Genomic DNA, 20,220 nt, shown 5'->3' on the forward strand with positions numbered 1-20,220 from the left:
AAATGCAAATGGGCAAAAGTTGCATCATCGACCGACGAAAAAATGCAAACATGGGTACTAGGCCGAGATTCTTAGTGGCATCGGCTAATGTATGGAGTACCCTGACTCTGGGCCGCGTCCTGCAGGGCCGCGCGTGTAGCAGGTACTGGCCATGACCCGAATCCCGTCATGGAGGCGTCCCTGTGACTTCATTGCCTGTTACATGGAAATAACGGGGAGTTTGGAGGCAAGGGACGCATCTTGTGGTAAGGCTTAGCAGCGAGGCAATTGGGAAATGGCCCAATTGAAGACGAACTGATGCCTATCGACTGGCTGGCGTTGGGCAGTGAAGACGCGTCACTGTTATCGTGTAACGCTGGCTGCCTGTCATTGAGGCAGAAGCTGAAGAAGTGAAGATGCAGCAGCAGCACAGTCTGTCTGAATAGTACAACAGGTAATATCAATTACCAGAATATACCAAGGCAGGTCACCAGTACTTGCATGCATGCTACCATCCACCCTCCAAAACAGGTATCTCGGGACCAGACAAACACAAAATGGCAGCTTCTTCTTCTGCACGGAGAGTTTCATTCTCTTCACCTTCTCGCTCGTTTCACGCACGCACTTCAACTCGTTGCTACGCCCACCCTCCCCTCCCATCTCACTTGGGACCCAGTCATGTGCGGCCTTCAGGCGCGGTCATCAGGCACACCGGACAAGGCCAAAGGGGTGGGCTGAGAAGTGATTTGATTTTCCGCCGACCCCTCCCCTTGGAATCCAGCAGCAGCTGGATGTTATAGTGGCTTTTGTTTTTCTTTAGTGATTTTGATGCTGATGCTGCTGTTACAGGGCGAATCAATCGTGTACGACATTTGCGATCAACATGCAAAAGCTGGAATTTCGATTCCCCCAGGAACGCCAATTGCAAGTGGCGTTTGTTCTAGAAATTGTGCAAAAATGAAACAACAATTGACTTTTTCTACATCTCGTTACCTTCTACTTTGGGAGGGAGATTTGCAACTGTAAATTAGTTAAGCTTGGCTTTCTGTTCGGTCGAGGGCGGCGGCTGTTAGTGGAGAGAAGACCCTTATAGCGCCTCTCCGCAGCTTCACCGCAAGAGAGGCGCAAACCAGCCCTAAAGTTAGGTTCGAATTTTTTTTTTTCCTATACAGGGGAAAGGGGATCCAAAGACGTAAACAAAATAGTGAAATGAAGCTAAGAGCGGAGAGAAAGAGGGTCAATTGACGACATGCGCAACATGATTTCGCGCAGAAATCACATGGCGGCGGAGGATCTCTAGATATTTTTTTCTCATTCGCCCTGTTTAAGTGGGTGTGGTTGTCATATGGCCAGCGGCTAGAGCGTCGCGAGAAGAGAAATGAGGGAGAAATAAAAGAGAACAATGGCATTGTATAGAGTAGTGCCGAGGAGACATTGCCCCATCATGAAGGAGTGTTGGAAAGATTGTATCATTATCGACTGATGATCATGGACGGAGATACTTGCCTGTACTTTGCGGTTCTACGGTACAAGATACAGTACTAGCCATACAGATCTCATCAATCAGCGTGTAAGTCCACTGTAGCCATTTGCTCGTATCTGAGGTAGCGGGAGTAAAAAATAATTTGAATTCGGGTCTGCAAGTTCAATGCCCCAACAAGGGGGGGGAAACTCAATTGCACTAGTGATGCTGCCCAATGTCAAGAAGGAAAAAGAAAGAAAAAAACGGAATTCATAGACCGGTGTTGACTAACAATTAGAAAGAACTTGGTGATGGGGGTGATTGATAATAGTAAACGCCGATAGAGGGGCAACTTTGGGCGATTATGGCGATAGCAGCGATAAAAAAGTACCAAAAAGGAGGGGCAATTGGGTTATCACCCCTCATCGATAAGGGCCTTTTTTGGTGTACAAGGCATGTTACACCAATATTCGGTCGATCTGGACCCGGCTGGTAGGATTTAGAACCAAGGGAGAGGGGAACGGTTTGGGGCTTGTTTCGGTTAATTGGCCGCGAGGAGGTGAGCAGGGCAGAGAAGAGGCACGAGAAAAGATAAAGCCAAAGATGTAATTACTCTTGCAATTGCTTCTCTCGCAATCAATCAATCAAGCAAGCGAATGAAGGCAAAGCAAATGCAAAGCACCAGCAGCAAAACGACATCATTGCTGGCGGCAGTGGCGCAATACGCAGCTGGCCTCGCTCAGCTCTTCGACTCGTACTAGCAGCGCTCCAAGCCCGACTGACTGGTGATGATGAACAGGTGGGCAGGTCGGTGGGGTGACTGGCTTGCCTCGACTAGGCTGATTGATTGATTTGACTTGATGGAACACGGCCATGGTCGTGGACGGGGGGGTGTGTCCGTGGTAAAGCCCGATAAAAAAAAAATCAAATATCAGAAATAGATAAAATAAAATAGCAAAAAGGCATCAATCACCGTCGAGAAAACCAACCTTGTGCAAGGATTCCCAAATGGCAGGGCTCCCCTCCTTAGTTGGACGGACGGACTCGACTGACTGACTCTGTGACCGTGACAAACCGTGGACAGAAGAGCCAAAACTTGACCAACAAGAGCAAAAAACAGGAGACCAAGACCCCTGGTCGGAACCCCCTCTCGGTCAAGTTTTGGTGCCTGATGCCCAACGACCCGACTACCTATTCTGGGCAGCGACTAGTCGGCAGCCCAATCGCAAGAGGCATGTCGTTCGAAACAGTCATTGTTGCCGCTGCGTTTGCGCTGCGTAGCGTTGCGTATTAGCGTGTGCGTGGATGAGGACGTGGATTCGTTTCTTGTGCTCTCTGCTCACATCTCACATGCCGTGCTGCTTGCTGGTGCTGATTTTGGTATGACTTTTAGAGGGCGAGGTGAGGCTTAGCTTGGTAGCAGAAAACGACTGGCTGGCGTTGCTTCTTTGTTAGTGTCGAGTCATACATACCGTGAACAGCGCAACAAACAAACGATGAAGAAGACAAAGAGGAGATTGGAAAATCAAGGTGAAACAGACACTTTGACTCGCTGGCACAGATCTACTGGTCAAAGACAGCGCACGTACTCGGGTTGCATTGCATTTGCATTTGGCTCACTGCTTCTTCCCTTTTACCTTCTTCTTTGCTGTCAGAACGCGAGAGGCCTCTGCTGTACTGCGCGCGCCTTCACCGGCTGCGCGATGCCCTGTCCTATGCCTGTCAGAAAGCAAATCAGCCAGTCGAATCAAATCAACCAATTCCCACCTTATCCTGTCAGCACTCGGTGTCCGGTCCTGCAACTCTGCCTTTCTCCTACATAGCCCCCAGGTCCCCATAATCGCTGGAGCCTTGTTCCCAAACGCACAGGCAAAAGAGCTGCAGCTGCTGCAGGCCTTCCTCTTCCCATGTCCGCCGTCGTTATCCTATCGGAGGCACGCTCGGTATCTGCCTAGGGAAGCTGAAGGACAAAGTGGCAGCACAAAGCAGCTCTTGGTCAATTGGCCAGTAGCCAAGCTCGGCGGCTCGCAGGCGAAATCCATTGGCCAATGGCTCACGCCTCGGCATCCACACCGTTCCTCGCGTGACTCTGTCCACCTGAGCTCTGCCCTCCATTACAGCCATCATACAAGAGCCTTGAGTATATAAACACCCTCCATTACAGCACGGTGCGCCCATTTTCCTGTCTCATCTGGAATGCGATATGCGATAGAATTTCGCTCGGCCACACTACTAGAGAAGGAGAATCAAAGTCAGCCTGCCAATCAATCAACCAATTCGTCCAGAACTTGACTCGCAATTGAGGGGACAAGGAGGGGGAAGAGGAGAGAGAGGCACAGACAGTACAAGAGAGACAGTGACAGAAATCAGGACCAGGGTAGCGGGGGGTGTAGACAGAAAAAAAAAAGAGGAGGAGAATCTGGATCTGAGAAGCATAAACTGCGTGCATGATACATTGACACAAGCCAACCACTCACGCAAGAGAGACTAACTAGCCAGGTGCTTGCTCCGCCTGCTCTAGCACGAGAGTGAGTCACAAGGATGGGGCTGACGATGGGAAAGAAAAAGGCAACTAAAAAGGGGAGCCGAAGCAAATGGGATGCATATTCGATTGGGACTTGGCTTGTCTTGACCTGGCCTAGGCGGCAAATCCCACGAGTCTGTCCTTCAAGGCAGCCGTTCTATCGATAAGCTAACATTGCAGGGCCATTCCCTAAATTGATTCCATTGCAGTATCAAGTGCTATTATTGTTTTGTCTTTTAATCCATTAGTCTAATAAATATCTGACATACGTCACGCCGGTAGGCATCAATTGGGAGCAGGCGAATTGGTACTCTGCTGCCTTGATGACTGTTTTTCTATTTCTTTTTTCTTTTCTTTTTTTTTCCAATCCAATACCCCTTCTCTCCTAGGTTGGGGGCTAACTCGTTATTCTCTTCTAGGAATTTCAGCCCGGGACGGCTGGAATGCCCAAACTTGGCGATCCCTCAAAACGCCCTATTCCTCTTCGTCCTGGCAATCAATCCCGTCAATCAATCCCGTCAATCCATCAATCGATTAAAATCCGCATTTTCGATTTCAGCGCCGTTCCGCCATGTGAAAATAGACCAGAGACGTACGTCAACGTCATCCCCAGCGGATGCCTCCCAAGCCCGCTTGTGGCGGGCGGTTCGACCACTCTAGTTGGGTCTGGTGAGTGTGGGGGAAAAAAAGAGAGAGGGAGGATCCATCACCGAGAAGTAGGGGGGTGGCGTTAACGACGTCTCGTCCGCGTGTGTTTCGACAGATGACAGAAAAGAGAAATAAGTGATGGATGGAGTTAATGGAGTTTTCTGGAGTCGAATCTCCCCTCGGCCGGAGCAAATCACTTCGGTAAGTATTGCTCTCGATAAAGAGGCTTGACAAGAATTACAGACACAGTCTATTGCTGGCCGTCAATTGGGTTTCGATCGGACCAAGCTGGACTGAATCGGATTGGCTTTCCCGGATCGCTCAGCCATGATTATTACTCCCCCTCCATCAGCAGTCGTCATCGTCTCTCGTCAGTCTCACTCGCACTCGCTCTCGCTTGACAGCTCAGATCAGCCTTCGCTTGGCTCGGGCTTGCTGTTGATTTGAAGTTGATTTGATAGCAAGCCGGACAAGGGAGACGCTCGCAAGAATGGCCAATGCGTGCATCACACAAAGGGGGACGATCCGGCCTGGCCGGATCTGCTTTCCCATTGAGCCCATGCTGGCTTTCCCTGCCTGCCGGCTCGATTTGACAATTTGATTACTCTGTGCCTTTGTGTACGCATACCTTTTACCAAGATTACACACTCCAAACCTCCGAAGGTGGGAGAGCCCTTTGATTGATCAGCAGCCGAGCGGCTCTCTTAGAAAGGGAATAGCAGAGACGACAAAGAAGAGCCGCCCCCCCTGCCCTTCGACCCCAACTTAGTGCCCACATCTGGGCCATGCCGTTCCATCACACTTGCTGCTAGTTCCCAGGCCTAGTGTACCTGTATTCAGCATTATCCCGCGGCAGCCCGCGCATGACACCCCAATCGCATTCTGGAGGGGGAAGAGTAAAAGAAAGACAAGAGATAAAGCGCGTAGATCCCGTCGCACAGCAGAAGAGAAAGGAAGACGCGCCATCTCACCCAACATGGTGAGACGCCCATCCAATTGGATCTTTGCTACCAAGTATATCCCCTTCTTTCTTCCTCATGTGAGGGCTCAATACGGGCCGCCTTGGCGCGTTGACATGAATAGAAATCACTCCCGCGACGCCTCTCCGCTCGTGGGGCTTTATTTTTCTGTTGCTACAGATGATGCTGGCTCTTAGCTCCACGGGAAGCTTATCTCCAGGTGAAAGTGTGTAGTGTAGGGGTAGATGGAAAAGAAAGATGGATGGGGGTTACTACGATGCGACATCGTGACAGTGACGGGTGATGGGTTGAAACAGATCACGGGCTCGTAGTCGTCGCCCGTAAACCATCAAGCACTTGCGTCATTGCCTCGATTATTTCTCTCGTTTTTATCTTAGTCCACACCCCCCCAATCTCTCTCTGTCCTTCTTGTGTGCTTCTTGTCCCCCTCGTTCGGTTCCGATGTTTTGGCATCTGCTGCGAGATTTGCGATCCCCCCCGTTTCGTTCGCAGCTAGCTTGCCCGTAGAGTAGCACATGGGCATCTCTAGTCTGTCTGCAGACCAGAGCGAAATGCAGTAGATAACTCCGTAGCTTCTCAACAGACGAAACTCCTCCCCCCTCCTTTGTGTGTGTGATTCCCCACCTACGGCTCTTCCCACTGCACCTTGCGGAATTTCCCTCGGTCTTTTGGGGCGTGTTGTGAAATCCCCGCTGCTTTTGCTGCTTCTCCTGCGGCTGCTACGGCTGCTACGGCTGCATTCGACGTCGTGCTCCCGCTCCTTTATTTCCCCTTGACAAGAAGCAGCTGTGGCGGCGGCAGCAAGGGGATATGAGCGAGCAAAGGCGCGCCATGCAACTATTTTGCATAACCGCCTATGCAACAGGGAATAATCCCATGTGGCTAGAGAGGGGGACCTTGCTGATCAGCGTGCTTGTCACTGTTAACTCGCATTAATTAAGGCACAGGCAGATCCCGGGTGCTGCTCTGTGCTGTCTTCTATGCAGAAACGGTATAAGATGGACGGAGGAGCACGGCAGTTGAATTAGCCTGTGTAGATGAGGCACGTTGCCCAATGAGGCCTCTTGAGATGGTGCCTTTCAATGTAGTTATGTCGTTGAAGTTTATCCATAGAAAAATTGATGTTTGATTTTTATTTGTTGTTTTGTAGTTGTAAATCCTTAGGATAGGCTGTATCTAGAAAAAGAGCATAGACGAAGTTGTATGTATGGGTAGCACTTACAAGACCAAGTCTTTAGTGGCTGAAAACAAAAGTTACCGTGATTCCTACTACCCCACCACTGATTCCCAAAACATCTCCAGCGAATTTAATAGAAAACAAAGGGCAAAAAGAGCAAGAGAAATGTTTAAAGACGATGATATTTTATTTACTAATTAATTTCAATTCCATTTCAGTCCTTATTTCCATTCCATTGGTATCGCATCATATCGCATCATATAGCGGCGCATTTGTTTGAAATCTGATCAAGGTGTACTTCCGAATATCACACTCTCTCCATCTGTCTCACTCCCTTCAGTGCCTAGCAACGTTTTCGTCAAAGTACCCTTCCAAAAAAGTGAAAATATCAATCTCAATAATCATTGATCGCACTCGCTGAGGATATTCCGGGCTGCACAGTCTGCACCACTGCCACTGAACTCGCAAATCTGCTTCAGCACATTGCACCTCTTCTTGACCGCGATCGAGGTCTGTCCCACAAGCACCTCAAGGATTTTGGTAGAGAGCTCCTGTGCCGACCAGCCATTCTTCGTGTTACGAGTACCCCATCGACCGATGCCGAGATGCTCAACACGCTGAGCGTAATCGTAGCAGTCGGTCCACGCGGGGATAATGACTTGAGGGACACCGGCACTGCGATTTGTTTTAAAAATTCTTCGTTAGCTAACAATAAAACGATGGATGCTCAAGATAGGACTTACACAACAGCCTCATTGTAAGAGTTTGCTCCACCATGATGAATGGAGCAGACGACGGAGCCGCTTCGAAGCACGGCAAGAGGGTCGGCTTGGACCCAATCTTTAACGCGAATTCGGTCCTGTTGGAATGCTTGGCAGAGGACTTGCTCGATTCTGCATCCGGGCAAAAACACAGAGTACGAGCCATACTTTCTGAGCTTCCAGAGGACTTGGAGACGACCCTTTTCAACTTGCTTATCAAGTTCGTTAATGACAATCTTTAGGGCTTTTGCCAGCTCCACTGCTTGGTCCTCGGTCATTTTGACAAGAGATCCCATGTTCACGTAGATGGTTCGTCCCTCTGCAAGCCACTCAGCCAAGTCGGACTCTGAAACCCAAACAGAGACTGGCTGGCGAATGATGGGGCCACAGGCAACAACATGAGCAGGGACCTTGAGCGGGAAATCAAGCTGCGGAAGGGAAGATACTAGAATCTTGACGTTCTCAGGGCGACGTCGAATGAGATCCATAGGGGTCCGGAGGACGGCGTGGGCAGTGAGATAGGATTGAACATCCTTTCTCTGGGGGTCCTTTTTGAATGCCTTTGCGGTGAACCTGACATAGTATGCATTCAGGAGCATTTTATGCCAAGGAACAGGATAGGAGAATCCAGAGAAGAGCCTTGATCAATTTTAAGCAAATGTTAGCGCAGTCTAAGATCAGCAGGGGAGACATGGGATAGGCAAAGTAGATATAAAGTTAGGTTTGATGTAACTCACGCTGGGAACTTCCAAAGGCTCGCACCTCGAGGCTGTTCCGATGCCGCAAATTCCTTGATGGATTTGGGGCTAAGACAGATGAATTTCACATTCAAGTGATAACAGGCTGTCAAGCCCGCCGCCATGAAGCTGTTCACCACAACCAGAGTAGGCTTAACATCTCTGATAATGTTGACAGTAGAGGAAAAGAGATCGACCATCTGGCGTCCCGTATACGGCATGTGGACTGCAGCAGCATCTTTAATAGCCTGACGAGTGTTGCTAAAACCAGGCGGCTGGATAAAAGACAGAGGGAAGCCTACGCCGTTCTGCTTGCGAGTGAAGTGGTCTTCAACCGCCTGCATCAAGGGCAAACCGTTAATCTGGTGATAGACGGCACCTGCAGGAACTTCATCTTGGAAACCAGGAGGAGTGGCGAGATGGATCTCAACGGTCATGTCTGCATCGCGGAGAGACTGGGCGGTAGCGAGGAAGACGTTGAGCTCGCCAGGCTCGACGTCGGTGATGAAGAGGACTCTCTTTGATCTGTAGGAAGACATTGGGGATTCCTACAAAAAGATGCTTGAAGAGAGAAGAAGAGGAATATGATGAGATGATGAGAAGAGAAGGTAAAGATGGGAAGGAAGGATGGGCGGTAGGAAATTTTGCCAGCTACTATACCGCACCGCCTAGCTGCCCGCCAGCTGCAATCGACGAACAGTCACTCATCAGTCACTTTTTGTTTACTTTTCACTCGCCTTTGCCAAGACCTTTAAAAAGAAGGCTTTCAGACAAACTTTTAGACGAGCCTTCTATCTATACGAAAGCACCTTTTTTTCTGTTCCTGTCACTTTTATCCAACTCGGATCGTGAATCCGTCCACCTTATCTGGAGTCTATTGTCCCGGGCAGCCGGTGGCAGACATACGTATATCGAGCACTGTAGAATTTTATTGGTGTATAATCTTTACCTAAAAAATCAGTTTGATTTCAAGACGGAAGCGATCTACACGGTTGCAGACCTATAACTAGGCGGAAGCAAAAAGTAGATGGCGTTGCACTTGTAGGTTTTAATCTAGCTGAAAACGCTCGCAAAGGCTACTTCCTCCTCACTAAAAGATATTTCCGAGTGAGGCATCCGCTTCTATACTCTTTAAAAAGATGCTGCCGTTTTCGGCCAAAAATTTAAAAAAAAAATTTAAAAAAAAAAAAAAAAAAAAAAAAAAAAATATCTGTGCCGCCTTTGACATATTAAAAAAATTCGATCAAAAAATATGCTATTTCGCAAAGTACCAGTGCGCGAAAGCAACAAAGGGGTCTTTGGTGGTGCTATTTCTCCCAAACCAGGACTCTCAGTTGTTTTACAACACAAGGAGGGCGGGCCGTGATCAACAGACGCGGGAACCGAAACTATGGTGCAATGTCTTACTTTTAAATATTGACATGCTGTCCAGTGCCTCTGATTATTATCCATCTAAATATGCTTTTAATTCCATCGCTAGCATCATATCATGCCACCAGAGCAAAGGTCTTCTCAATCGCTTCTGACAGCTCTCTCACTGTTACCTCGTCTCTAGGAACCGTGTGGCCCTTCCCATGATCAAACAAAATGGCCGTATCCTCGTCACATAATCCATAAAGCGCGACTGCACCATGAATGTATGGATCGCTGCAGCCTACTACGTGGCATGTCGGGATATCAATCATCACGTCGTGCTCATCTGCGAGCAGCGTCTGAACGCGCCCATCCACGATGCGCACTGGGGGCCAACCGGCAAAGAAGATGGCACTCTATTAGTCAGTTAGAATAATGTGAATATCTCATAGAAGTAAAGAAAAAAAAAAACAGAAGAGAGGGAAGTTGGAAGTAGGGGCGTCGAACCTTGATGCGTCGAGGGCGGCCTTGCTCTTTAAAGAGGCGCTGCTCTTCAAGAATCAACGTCGCCGCCGTTGTTGCCCCTTCAGAGTAACCAAGGATGCTCTTATTTCACCCAAATCACGTCAGTCAATCATGTTCCCATAATAAAGAGTAGCCAGAACTCACATCAATCTCCGGATCGTCGTCCAGAAGCCGCATCAGCCGGTTCATGGAGCTAATCACGACAGGAGCAGCAAACTGTTCTTTATTGGCTATCAGCTTCCGCATCGTCTCTTCAGGCGAGCTGCCCTGGGGCATATCTCTAATCTTGGTAATCATTTGCTCCAGCTCGCTCATGCCATCAATGTCCATGAATCGGTACAGCGGCGGAGCGCCAAAGTAGTCATCAAAGCCAGGTGGCGGCGTTGCCCTCGTGAACCCATTGATCCATTTGAATTCCACGCCAGGTCGCGTGGTAGCATCAGTAAATATGCCAAGCTGGACCTTGAAGTTCTGGCCACGTACAAGGTAACGGAATTAGCAACATGGGCAAAGCTCACAGTATTGTACATTGAAACTCACAGAAGCACTGCCAAAGGCTCCGTGAAGACAGAGAACCTTCATGCTGCCAAAGTAATGCTAGTCAAAGATTTATATAATCGGACAAGCTGCTGGGTCAAATCAAGTGGCAGAGGACCAAGGAAAAGGTCCTCCCTTCAAACACTTCTATCTCTCTGTGAAGTTTATGCTTTTAATTCGAGAATATGTGCCACATATCAACAATTAATATCATCCCTTGTTTTGACTCAGGTCACCAACTGCATAATCGCTGTCTCGCTATTGCTTCCAAGGGACGAACCCGGGGTAGAGCGGCACCGGAGAAATTGCGTCTAGTCTGAGACAATGTCGCACCTATCGCTTTCAAATCAGGTTTTGACGGATTCAATCACGAGTAGTCTGATTTATACATTTTGGCTGGAATAATATTTCCCACAATTAACCTATTCTCATAGGCAAATGTGTCAAATACTGAGACCTAATCGGAAGAAAGGAAGGAGATGGTCAAACATCCAAGGGATGAATCCAAGCCATCGGCCCATAGTGGCAACGCTACCAGGAAATTAGTACAAAACCACATTTTGAAGCCATCGAATGAGTGTCACACAGCCTGGCGCCATTTGCTCCCCAAGCTGGCATCATATCCAACGGGATAACTAAGCCTCTTTGGCGGCGGGTCTTCCCGTTACACTGCACTAAACTTATCCCTCTCTGGAGCTCCTTTTTTTGACAGTTTTCACAAATTCGCCGAAGCGCCATCCGCTATTTTCTCCCCCCTTGTATGACATTAGCAAGTTAAAATAAAGAAAAAAGGTGACAGCATCATTCTGCCCCTATACGTAAGCTTATCTTCGATGTTACTAGATATAGACCTCTCTTTAGTCCAATGGACAAAGTAGTGTATCTATGTGCTTCGTATTATATATCGGTGGCTGGTCAGTCTTAAACGAATATTACTAAGATTTTCTATATGTGGTCTATTAGTAAGGCATTTTCAATCGCGGCACTATAGGCTTTGCCAAATTTGCAAATGTCTGCGTCCTGTATGTAACCATAATTTCGCTGGTGTTGTACTGCGTTATCAAGGCGGAGGCTTGGACATGAGATATAGGGGTATAGCGTTTTCAGCTTTATTCCTGTACACGCGTTAATGACGATATAGCAGCCATCAATGGCTCAGCCAAGCATATGCCTATCCTTCTTATTCTTCAACGGACCAAATCCTCCAGCCTTACTCTAGAAGCATTTCAGAATTCCCCAGTATTTCATCTTGCAGCCCCTTGATACAGGCACTGATTAATTTGAAAGGCATCCATATCCATGTGTAAAAGGCCCGAAGGGGCCCGAAAACTCGATGTTTGCAGCACATTGGAGACATGGCTGAAAGGGTTGGTGAGACATCCTGAATACGGGTCAACCCATAGCTGCCTCTATTTTTGCACGACAGGATGTTAATTTCCATGTTTAAAAACATGGCATTGGCCAGTGAATCGCGAGCTGACATTCTTGTAGTACCGACAAGGTGGTTAAGCGGCGTAGAAGCTCAAACACCGCAAACTATTGATGTCAGTAAGCCACACGAATCTTGGTCGATGTTTATGGAAACTGAGACCCAACAGGTACAGTGAAACATTGGTTCCCAATTCGACTATAGAGTGTCTCTCAGAACTGTTATCTTAATACTCTTGCTGTATGACAAAGGCTAGTTCCGTAGAGTAATAATATGCTGAGAAATCACTCTTAAATAAGCCTCTCTGCACCATTTTCACTTCTTGCTCTATTTGCCCCTTTTGAACACTTTCTGGTGATGTAACGTAAAAAATCCCCAAGTAGATCCTTGGTTTACTTTTTTGAGATCTCGAAAGAGACGCTCACTTTCAGATCATCATGGCGTCTTCAAATGAAGATGCGGCCCAAAGGGCTCCCATGCCTATCGCCATCGTTGGCATGTCTTGCCGCCTGTCAGGCGGTGTCTCGACGCTTGAAGAATTTTGGACAATGTTATCGCGTTCTCGTGATGGCTGGAGACCTATTCCTGAAGAACGATACTCAGCCAAGGCATACTATCACCCTGATCCCCAAAAGAAAGGTTGCTTTAACCAAAAAGGTGGATATTTCATGACTGGCGATTTGTCAACGTTTGACGCACCATTTTTTAATATAACAAGGCAAGAGGCTGAAGCCATGGGTATGTGTATATGCATGTATATATGTAAATGCCATGTGGCTGACTCTTAATGTTAGATCCACAACAAAGACACCTTTTGGAGTGCACGTATGAAGCTTTAGAGAATGCTGGGATTCCTAAAAACGCCATTGCCGGCAGCAATATGGGTGTTTTCATCGGCGGCACGGCCTCAAATTATCATCTTGGTACCTTAAAAGAGGTAGATCAGATACCAATGTATGATGCCACAGGTAACCACCAGTCCATCCAGGCTGGGCGCATCTCTTACTACTTCAACTTGCATGGCCCTTCCTTCACGGCAGATACGGCCTGCTCATCCGGTTTATACGCACTGCATTTGGCAGTACAGAGCATCCGATCAGGAGATTCAGACTCTGCCATTGTCGCAGCGTCTAGCTTGCATCTTCAGCCTCATTATATGATTTCCATGTCCGGATTAGGGTGAGTTTGCGTTGCTTTATCGCATACAAAATATCCTCTCCTTAAATTAATAAATAAATTCTGACGTGCCAAAGTCTTTTCAACGAACATGGAAAGACATTTGCTTTCGATCACAGGGCAAACTCGGGCTTTGCTCGAGGTGAAGGCACAGGCTGTCTCATTCTCAAACCACTTCACAAAGCATTGGCTGACAACGACAAGATATACTCGGTCATTATCAACACGGGTGTGAACCAGGACGGCAAAACCACAGGACTGACGAATCCTAGCGGTGATGCACAAGAACAGCTGATTCGCGACGTTTATGCTAGAGCCGGTATTTCTCCAAAAGATACTGGATACGTCGAAGCCCATGGAACTGGTACGCGAGCTGGTGATCCAATAGAGGCTAATTCCGTTTATCGTGTTTTTGGAAACGGGCGTACAAAGCGTACGCCATTATATATGGGCTCGGTAAAATCCAACGTTGGCCATTTAGAGAACGCAAGTGGGATTATTTCCATTATCAAAGCAGCAATAATGCTAGACAAGGGTTTTATTCTTCCCAATGTCAACTTCGAAAAGGCAAATGAGGCGATCCCCCTCGATGAGTGGAACATCAAAGTTCCAACCAGTATCCGACCGTGGCCAAGGAACAAGCGCTTCATCAGTGTTAATAGCTTTGGGTTCGGAGGATCTAATGCGCACGTTGTGCTTGAAAAGGTTCCAACGTCCCTTGCGGATCTTCCTCAAGATAGTCAGAACACGACTCCAAGACTATTCGTATTATCTGCTCATGACGAAAGTGCCGCCAAGCGAAAGGCTGAGAAACTTGGCATCTATATCGAACAACACCCCGAAGTCTTCCAGAAGCGATTAGTTAATGACATTGCTTATACACTTGGAGAAAGGAGGACACATCTGCAGTGGCGCATCGCTATTACAGCATCTTCGTGTAGCGAGCTTGCAAATGCTCTCAACAGCGTCAACGCCACTTCAGGGGTTGTGGCTACCAAGGAGCCAAAGGTAGCATTTGTATATACCGGCCAAGGAGCCCAGTGGGCAGAGATGGGAAAGGAGCTTATGGAAAGCCATCCAATCTTTGCCAAGGCCGTTGAAACTTGCAGCGACTATCTGCAAACAATTGGTGCCCAGTTCTCTCTGTTGGAAGAGCTCGCAAAGAGCAGCGAGAAGACGTTGATCAATGAGGCACACATCTCACAACCTGCATGCACAGCTTTACAGATTGGCCTTACACAGCTGTTGGACGCATGGGGAGTTTCGCCCTCAGCTGTCATCGGCCACTCCAGCGGTGAAATTGGTGCTGCCTTTGCTGCTGGTGCCATTACCCTTGAGGACGCTATGTCTATAGCCTATTGGCGCGGTAAAGTTGCCTCGAAAATGAAGATCAAGCATCCCGATCTTCGAGGTGCCATGCTCGCTATCGGTGCTGGAGCTGAAGATATCAAAGTCATCATTAAGACTCTAGGGCTACAAAAGGTCAATGTAGCCTGCGAAAACTCTCCAAACTCCATTACAGCTTCAGGAGACGAAGAAGATATCGATAGATTGGCTGTGGAACTAGAAAGTCGAAGCATCTTCAATCGCAAATTACGAGTGACGATGGCATACCACTCTGCTCAAATGCAGCTAGTTGCTGATGACTACAAATCCGCCATCAAATACGTGATATCCAAGGCTTCCCCGAATGTTGAGTTTTATTCATCGCTATTCGGGAAGAAGATTGAATCGACATCATTACTCGACCCATCATATTGGGTCGAGAACTTGACTAAGCCCGTTCTCTTCTCTCCAGCTTTCAAAGAGCTTTATCTTGGTACAGAGCCGGACATCGTTATTGAGGTTGGCCCGCACTCTGCCCTTGAGGGTCCAATTAAGCAGATCCTGAAAACTATCAGCCCTCAGGTTGCTTTAGGAGTCAAATATTTGCCTTCTCTGGTTCGTAACCAGCACGCTACCTCATCGATCTTGAACTGTGCGGGTAGCTTATTTGTCAAGGGCTACCCAATCAACTTGCGTAAAATTAACCGTCCTAATCAAGGCGTGCAAGTCCCTACTCTTGTCACAGACTTTTATCCGTATGGTTGGTCGGAGCACAAGTACTGGTTTGAGCCTCGGTCAGCTAAGCAGATGCGTCAGAAACCATTTGATCGCCATGATCTCCTAGGTCTCTTGGAGGATTCGTATAGCGAGGTTGAGCCTAGATGGAAGAACGTTATTTCCACAGACGACGTGCCTTGGCTTAAAGATCATCGCATGCAATCTCTAGCCACGTTTCCTTTAGCGGGCTATATCTGTATGGCTGTAGAAGCAGCGTCACAGCGAGCACAGTTGCGGGGTATTCCAACTGCGCAAATCGAAAACTTCCGTCTTCGAGAGATTCAAGTTTCCAAAGCTCTCATACTGGATGATGGCGTTCCATATGAGACGGTATTCTCTCTGAAGCCTTATGCCGAGGGCACCAGATCATACTCTAATGAGTGGGACGAGTTTCGAATTTTATCGTGGAATTCAGCCAGAGGCTGGTTGGAGCATTGCAGAGGATTGGTTGGCATTAAAAAGGTAGTCCCAGCTAATCCGGTCAGTAGTGCTTTGCTACAAGCCGCTTCTACTCGCCGCCAGCATATCAAGACAATGAACTCACATCAGCTTTCCATTGACAATTTCTACTCTGAACTGGAAGCCCGAGGAGCTGGATATAGCGGGGTCTTTAGGATTTCACCAGATGCTGATTTAAAGCTCGGTGAAAAATATGTCACTGCTTCTTTAACGATTCCTGATACAGCAGCTGTCATGCCGCTGTCTCATGAAACAGCATCTATTGCTCCATCAGCGTTCATTGATCTATTTTTTCAGCTGACGTTTCCGATACTTGGTGCTGGCAGCGGTAAGATGCCTTCCCTTTTTATGCCCTCTGCCGTCAAAGAGTTTGATATAAGTAGCGCATTGCCAAACAAACCAGGCGATCAGGTACAAGTCGTTGTTAACGGATATCTAAATTTTGAAGCCCCTGGGCCCGTTGACTTTTTCATTGATTCCTGGCATCAAGATACCGCCACGCCCGTGGTAAAGATCAGTGGATTTAGGACGACCCCAGTAAATGGCGATATCGTTGAGAGTATGAGTCCACGATCTATCTGTTATAAGATGGAATGGGAGCCACTTGATGCGGAAAACAAGGAACTGAGAAAAGAAGATATAAAGAACGGTGCTATTCAAAACGGCCACGAGACTGAGAACTCTATCAATCACACATCAGCCATGAGTAGCGGGCAAAAGATCGAACATCGAGCCTCCAATGGAGCCAACAGGGCCAATGGCTCCAAATCCAACACAGATGGACACCACAAGCTCGAAAAGTCTCTCGGAGAGGTAAATGGAAATGATGTGGAAAATGGCAGCACCAAAGAATTGAATGGTGATCTTGCAGAGGACAGTGTTAATGAGAGCTTAAACGATATTGATTTTGTTCTCATCTCCCATCATGATGGAAGCCATCTTCTGGAAAAGACTCTCTTGGATCTGCTGGCATTGCGTACGGCGAAAACTCCGCGCCTAGTTGCTCTGTCCGATGTCGTACCCGAGCCCTCGTCTTGCTACATCTGTTTGACCGAAATAGACAAGCCTATATTTGCCAACATGACGGCCGAAACTTTTGAGAAATTGCAGAATCTGTTCACCGTCTGCCATTCTATGCTCTGGGTGACGACTGGGGCGTATCGCTTTGCAGAGAAGCCAGAGAACAACATTGCGCAAGGTTTCTTACGCACAGTCCGTTCTGAGGCAAACAAAGCTGTTGCCTCTCTTGATTTGGATCCTCATTCTAAGCTCGATGCTCGTGACACAGCCGAGCTCATTCTTCGTGCAATCAAGGTCTCTATCACGGTACCCGAAGACGATGCTCCTGTGAATTATGAGTTTGCGGAAGAAGGGGGCAAATTGATGGTACCCCGAGTTGTCAAGCAAGATGACATGAACCTTGCAATTTTCCACGAGACAGAAACTTCGAATTCGCCACCTTATTTACAACCTTTTGACCAGCCTGGGCGGCGTCTCACTGTGGCCGTCGGTACTTATGGTGCCCTTGATTCTCTTTACTGGAAGGATGAGCGTGAAACTCCTCCAGGTTCTGAAGAAATCGAAATCAAGGTGGCGTGCACAGGAATGAACTTTAAAGATGTTGTCATCGCCATGGGTCAAGTATCCAGCCCGTATCTCGGTGTTGAATGCAGCGGCACTGTGTCTCGCATCGGTTCTCGAGTTAGTTCGTTCAGGGTTGGTGATCGAGTCTCTGCCATGTCTCTGGGGGCATATGGCACATACTCTCGATGTCTTGCTTCCAGCGCGGCTGTTATTCCCAATGACATGAGCTTTGTGGTAGCAGCATCAATCCCCGTCGTATATTGCACCGCATATTACAGTATCATGGATCTTGCTAGGCTGGAATACGGCGAGAAGATATTGATTCATGCTGCATCTGGCGGCGTTGGCCAAGCGGCCATCCAGTTAGCGCAGATGGTTGGTGCTGAGATTTACGCCACTGTTGGTAGTGCAGACAAAAAGCAATTTATCATGGAGAAATACAGCATCCCAGATAGCCATATTTTCTATAGTCGAGATACTGCGTTTGGTCCAGCAGTGCGAGAGGCTACCGGCGGCCGTGGAGTCGATGTCGTGCTCAACTCGCTTGCCGGCGACCTTCTCCGCGAAACATGGGATTGCCTTGCACCTTTCGGGCGTTTCATTGAACTAGGCAAGCGAGATATCACGAATAATACAAGACTTGAGATGGCCCAACTCGAGTATAACTGCACTTTGAGCTCAGTCGATTTGACACTTGTTGCTGCAGAGCGGCCCAAAATCTTGGAGCGCGCTTTTGCGTCTGTCATGCGGCTCCTCAAAAATAAGACAATCAGGCCCATTGAGCCCATCACTTCCGTCAGTCTCCAAGATGTCGAAGGAGCGCTTCGTAAGCTGCAAAGCGGCAAGACGGTAGGAAAGTTGGTGGTGAGACATGGTGGCTATTGTCAGGTCCGAGCTACACATCCTCCGCCTCGTTCAGATATGCTTGAGCGTGATGCGACATATATAATCATTGGTGGAACAGGAGGTCTAGGGCGCTCCATCACAAGACGGATGGTACGCCGGGGTGCTCGACACATCGTCTTACTGTCTCGAGGCGGTAATATAACGGATGGTATTAATAAGCTGATGAAGGAGAGTCGAAAGCTAGGTGCCTCAATATACGTAGTGCCTTGCGATGTTGCCAATAAGAAAAATGTCATGGAGCTGGTGGAGGAACTGCAAGACGATCTTCCGCCTATCAGGGGCATCATTCATGCTGCCATGGTTCTTAGAGTATGTCTTTCCCCAAAAATCTTGCCAGTGTTGACACTATCTTTTGATCCAGCTGCTAACAAATATCTTAGGACGTCCTTTTCGAGAAGATGACTTTTGAAGACTATGAAGCTGTCGTTAGAAGCAAAATCTCTGGAGCTTGGAATTTCCACAATGCCCTCATGAAAACTCCTCTCCAGTTCTTCATTGTTCTCTCCTCTGTCGCTGGTATAGTAGGCAACCGAGGCCAAGCACATTATTCTGCAGCCAATACGTACCTTGATGCTCTCGTCCTACACCGACGCCGCCAAGGCTTAGCAGCCGCATCTATCGATCTTGCTGCTGTAGAGGGTATTGGTTATTTGGCTGAGAATGGAGCCAAAATGTCACAGGTCATGAAGAACTTGTCAGACAACACCTTAGGCGAGGCAGAGGTCTTGGCATTGATCGAGTCTGCAATGACGGGCAAGGTTGACTGTTTCTGCCAAGGCCAGGTAATCACCGGGCTAGGCTTTGGCAATGCCTCGTCGATGCCATTCTATGCCTCTGATGCCAAATTCTCTCATATGCGTGAGGCAGTGCTCGCCACATCAGCCGACGCTGACGTCTCTTCGGGATCTGAGAGCCTGTCCATTTCTCAGCAGCTTCGTAGATGCAAAACTGTTGAAGAAGCTCAGGATATCGTGACGCTTGGTCTTCGTGATAAGCTCGGCACCATTCTGATGCTGTCAGAAGAGGTGATGGCAGCACGACAAGGAAACACGTCCATCACTGCTTTTGGGCTGGATTCTCTCAATGCCATCGAGCTTCGGAATTGGATTGGAAAAGAGCTTCAGGCTCATTTGCAAGTTCTAGAACTGCTGACTAGCGGGCGGGTTGCGGATTTGGCTGGTCTGGTGCTGCGAAAGTCGAGAATCGAGGGCGTTTGGACGAAGAAATAAGGAGGATTCAGTCGTTACCTGGTTAGAGCGAGATTGTCAGCTGCTTCATGTGAAAAATTGAATATAGATTACTAACGTTAATTGAGCATTACAAACCATTTGAATGTTTTGTTGGAAAGAATTGCCTTCTTCCCATTTCTTTGTTACTGGTGATGATTTAGCCCCGCCATACAAAGTACAATGACGACGGTATACATGTAGACTGTTGCTGCCTCAGGGACTGCAGCCGTGCAATCGATAACGTAGATCCTCTTATCTAAGCGAATTCTATGCAGCTTTGCCCAGATAGGCAATTATCATTTTATACAGAAAGCCGCACTTTGCTATTTGAAATAGCAGCAAACTATCGACCGTAGAAGGGCAATTCTGTGGCGGCAGAGCATATTAAAAAGCAGCGCGGCTGGCGGCATCTTCCGTAAGGCGCTAAACCCGTGCTGAACAATTTTGCCAGAAGAGGAAATGGAGATGCCCTGATCCACTACTCGCTCTATTCCACCCTTGGCAAAGGACGGTGGAGATGCTTCAGCAGCGAGATCCTGTGGTGACATCAATGGCGCAAACCTACCCTGTGAGACTGGAATTACCAAAAAGGGAAATGGAAGAGAAGCACAGGATCGACGATAGTTTGTAATGTGGGGAGTGGTGATGCGA

At 48.0% G+C, this 20,220-nt stretch overlaps 4 protein-coding genes across 4 annotated transcripts; 2 read left to right on the forward strand and 2 right to left on the reverse strand.

The window, feature by feature from the left end:
* Positions 1-3,635: 3,635 nt before the first annotated feature.
* On the forward strand, positions 3,636-6,876 carry GGI43DRAFT_406385 (uncharacterized protein). The gene has a single exon (XM_083206139.1). The coding sequence runs from the start codon at positions 4,409-4,411 to the stop codon at positions 4,697-4,699; it is 291 nt and encodes a 96-aa protein (XP_083060222.1). The 5' UTR covers positions 3,636-4,408; the 3' UTR covers positions 4,700-6,876.
* A 60-nt stretch (positions 6,877-6,936) lies between these two features.
* On the reverse strand, positions 6,937-9,185 carry GGI43DRAFT_406389 (glycosyltransferase). The gene is made up of 3 exons (XM_083206140.1): positions 8,269-9,185; positions 7,514-8,170; positions 6,937-7,445 (listed from the first exon to the last, which is right to left on the reverse strand). Exons 1-3 carry the CDS (start codon positions 8,805-8,807, stop codon positions 7,172-7,174), a joined length of 1,470 nt encoding a protein of 489 aa, XP_083060223.1. The 5' UTR covers positions 8,808-9,185; the 3' UTR covers positions 6,937-7,171.
* Positions 9,186-9,482: 297 nt separating this feature from the next.
* GGI43DRAFT_58610 (serine hydrolase FSH) lies at positions 9,483-11,062 on the reverse strand. The gene is made up of 4 exons (XM_083210045.1): positions 10,687-11,062; positions 10,291-10,617; positions 10,129-10,227; positions 9,483-10,037 (listed from the first exon to the last, which is right to left on the reverse strand). The coding sequence occupies exons 1-4, from the start codon at positions 10,726-10,728 to the stop codon at positions 9,756-9,758; spliced, it is 750 nt and encodes a 249-aa protein (XP_083060224.1). The 5' UTR covers positions 10,729-11,062; the 3' UTR covers positions 9,483-9,755.
* Positions 11,063-12,549: 1,487 nt separating this feature from the next.
* GGI43DRAFT_384296 (type I polyketide synthase) lies at positions 12,550-19,569 on the forward strand (the record flags this gene model as incomplete). The annotated part of the gene is made up of 4 exons (XM_083203500.1): positions 12,550-12,850; positions 12,907-13,291; positions 13,366-18,649; positions 18,721-19,569. 4 exons carry the CDS (start codon positions 12,550-12,552, stop codon positions 19,567-19,569), a joined length of 6,819 nt encoding a protein of 2,272 aa, XP_083060225.1.
* Between the last annotated feature and the right edge of the window lie 651 nt (positions 19,570-20,220).

This window comes from Trichoderma evansii (assembly GCF_050947405.1).
Source record: "Trichoderma evansii strain SZMC 28006 chromosome Unknown GGI43scaffold_11, whole genome shotgun sequence".
NCBI lineage: Eukaryota > Fungi > Ascomycota > Sordariomycetes > Hypocreales > Hypocreaceae > Trichoderma > Trichoderma evansii.

Excerpts from the sequence above, each read along its gene's own strand:
- GGI43DRAFT_406385 (XM_083206139.1), top strand. The coding sequence starts at position 4,409 with ATGCCCAAACTTGGCGATCCCTCAAAACGCCCTATTCCTCTTCGTCCT.
- GGI43DRAFT_406389 (XM_083206140.1), bottom strand. The coding sequence starts at position 8,807 with ATGTCTTCCTACAGATCAAAGAGAGTCCTCTTCATCACCGACGTCGAG. Across the intron at positions 8,171-8,268 it reads AGCCTTTGGAAGTTCCCAGC|GCTCTTCTCTGGATTCTCCT; the intron begins GTGAGTTACATC and ends AAATTGATCAAG. Across the intron at positions 7,446-7,513 it reads TCTTACAATGAGGCTGTTGT|TGCCGGTGTCCCTCAAGTCA; the intron begins GTAAGTCCTATC and ends AACAAATCGCAG.
- GGI43DRAFT_58610 (XM_083210045.1), bottom strand. The coding sequence starts at position 10,728 with ATGAAGGTTCTCTGTCTTCACGGAGCCTTTGGCAGTGCTTCT. Across the intron at positions 10,618-10,686 it reads GAGCCTTTGGCAGTGCTTCT|AACTTCAAGGTCCAGCTTGG; the intron begins GTGAGTTTCAAT and ends GTACGTGGCCAG. Across the intron at positions 10,038-10,128 it reads GCCGCCCTCGACGCATCAAG|AGTGCCATCTTCTTTGCCGG; the intron begins GTTCGACGCCCC and ends ACTGACTAATAG.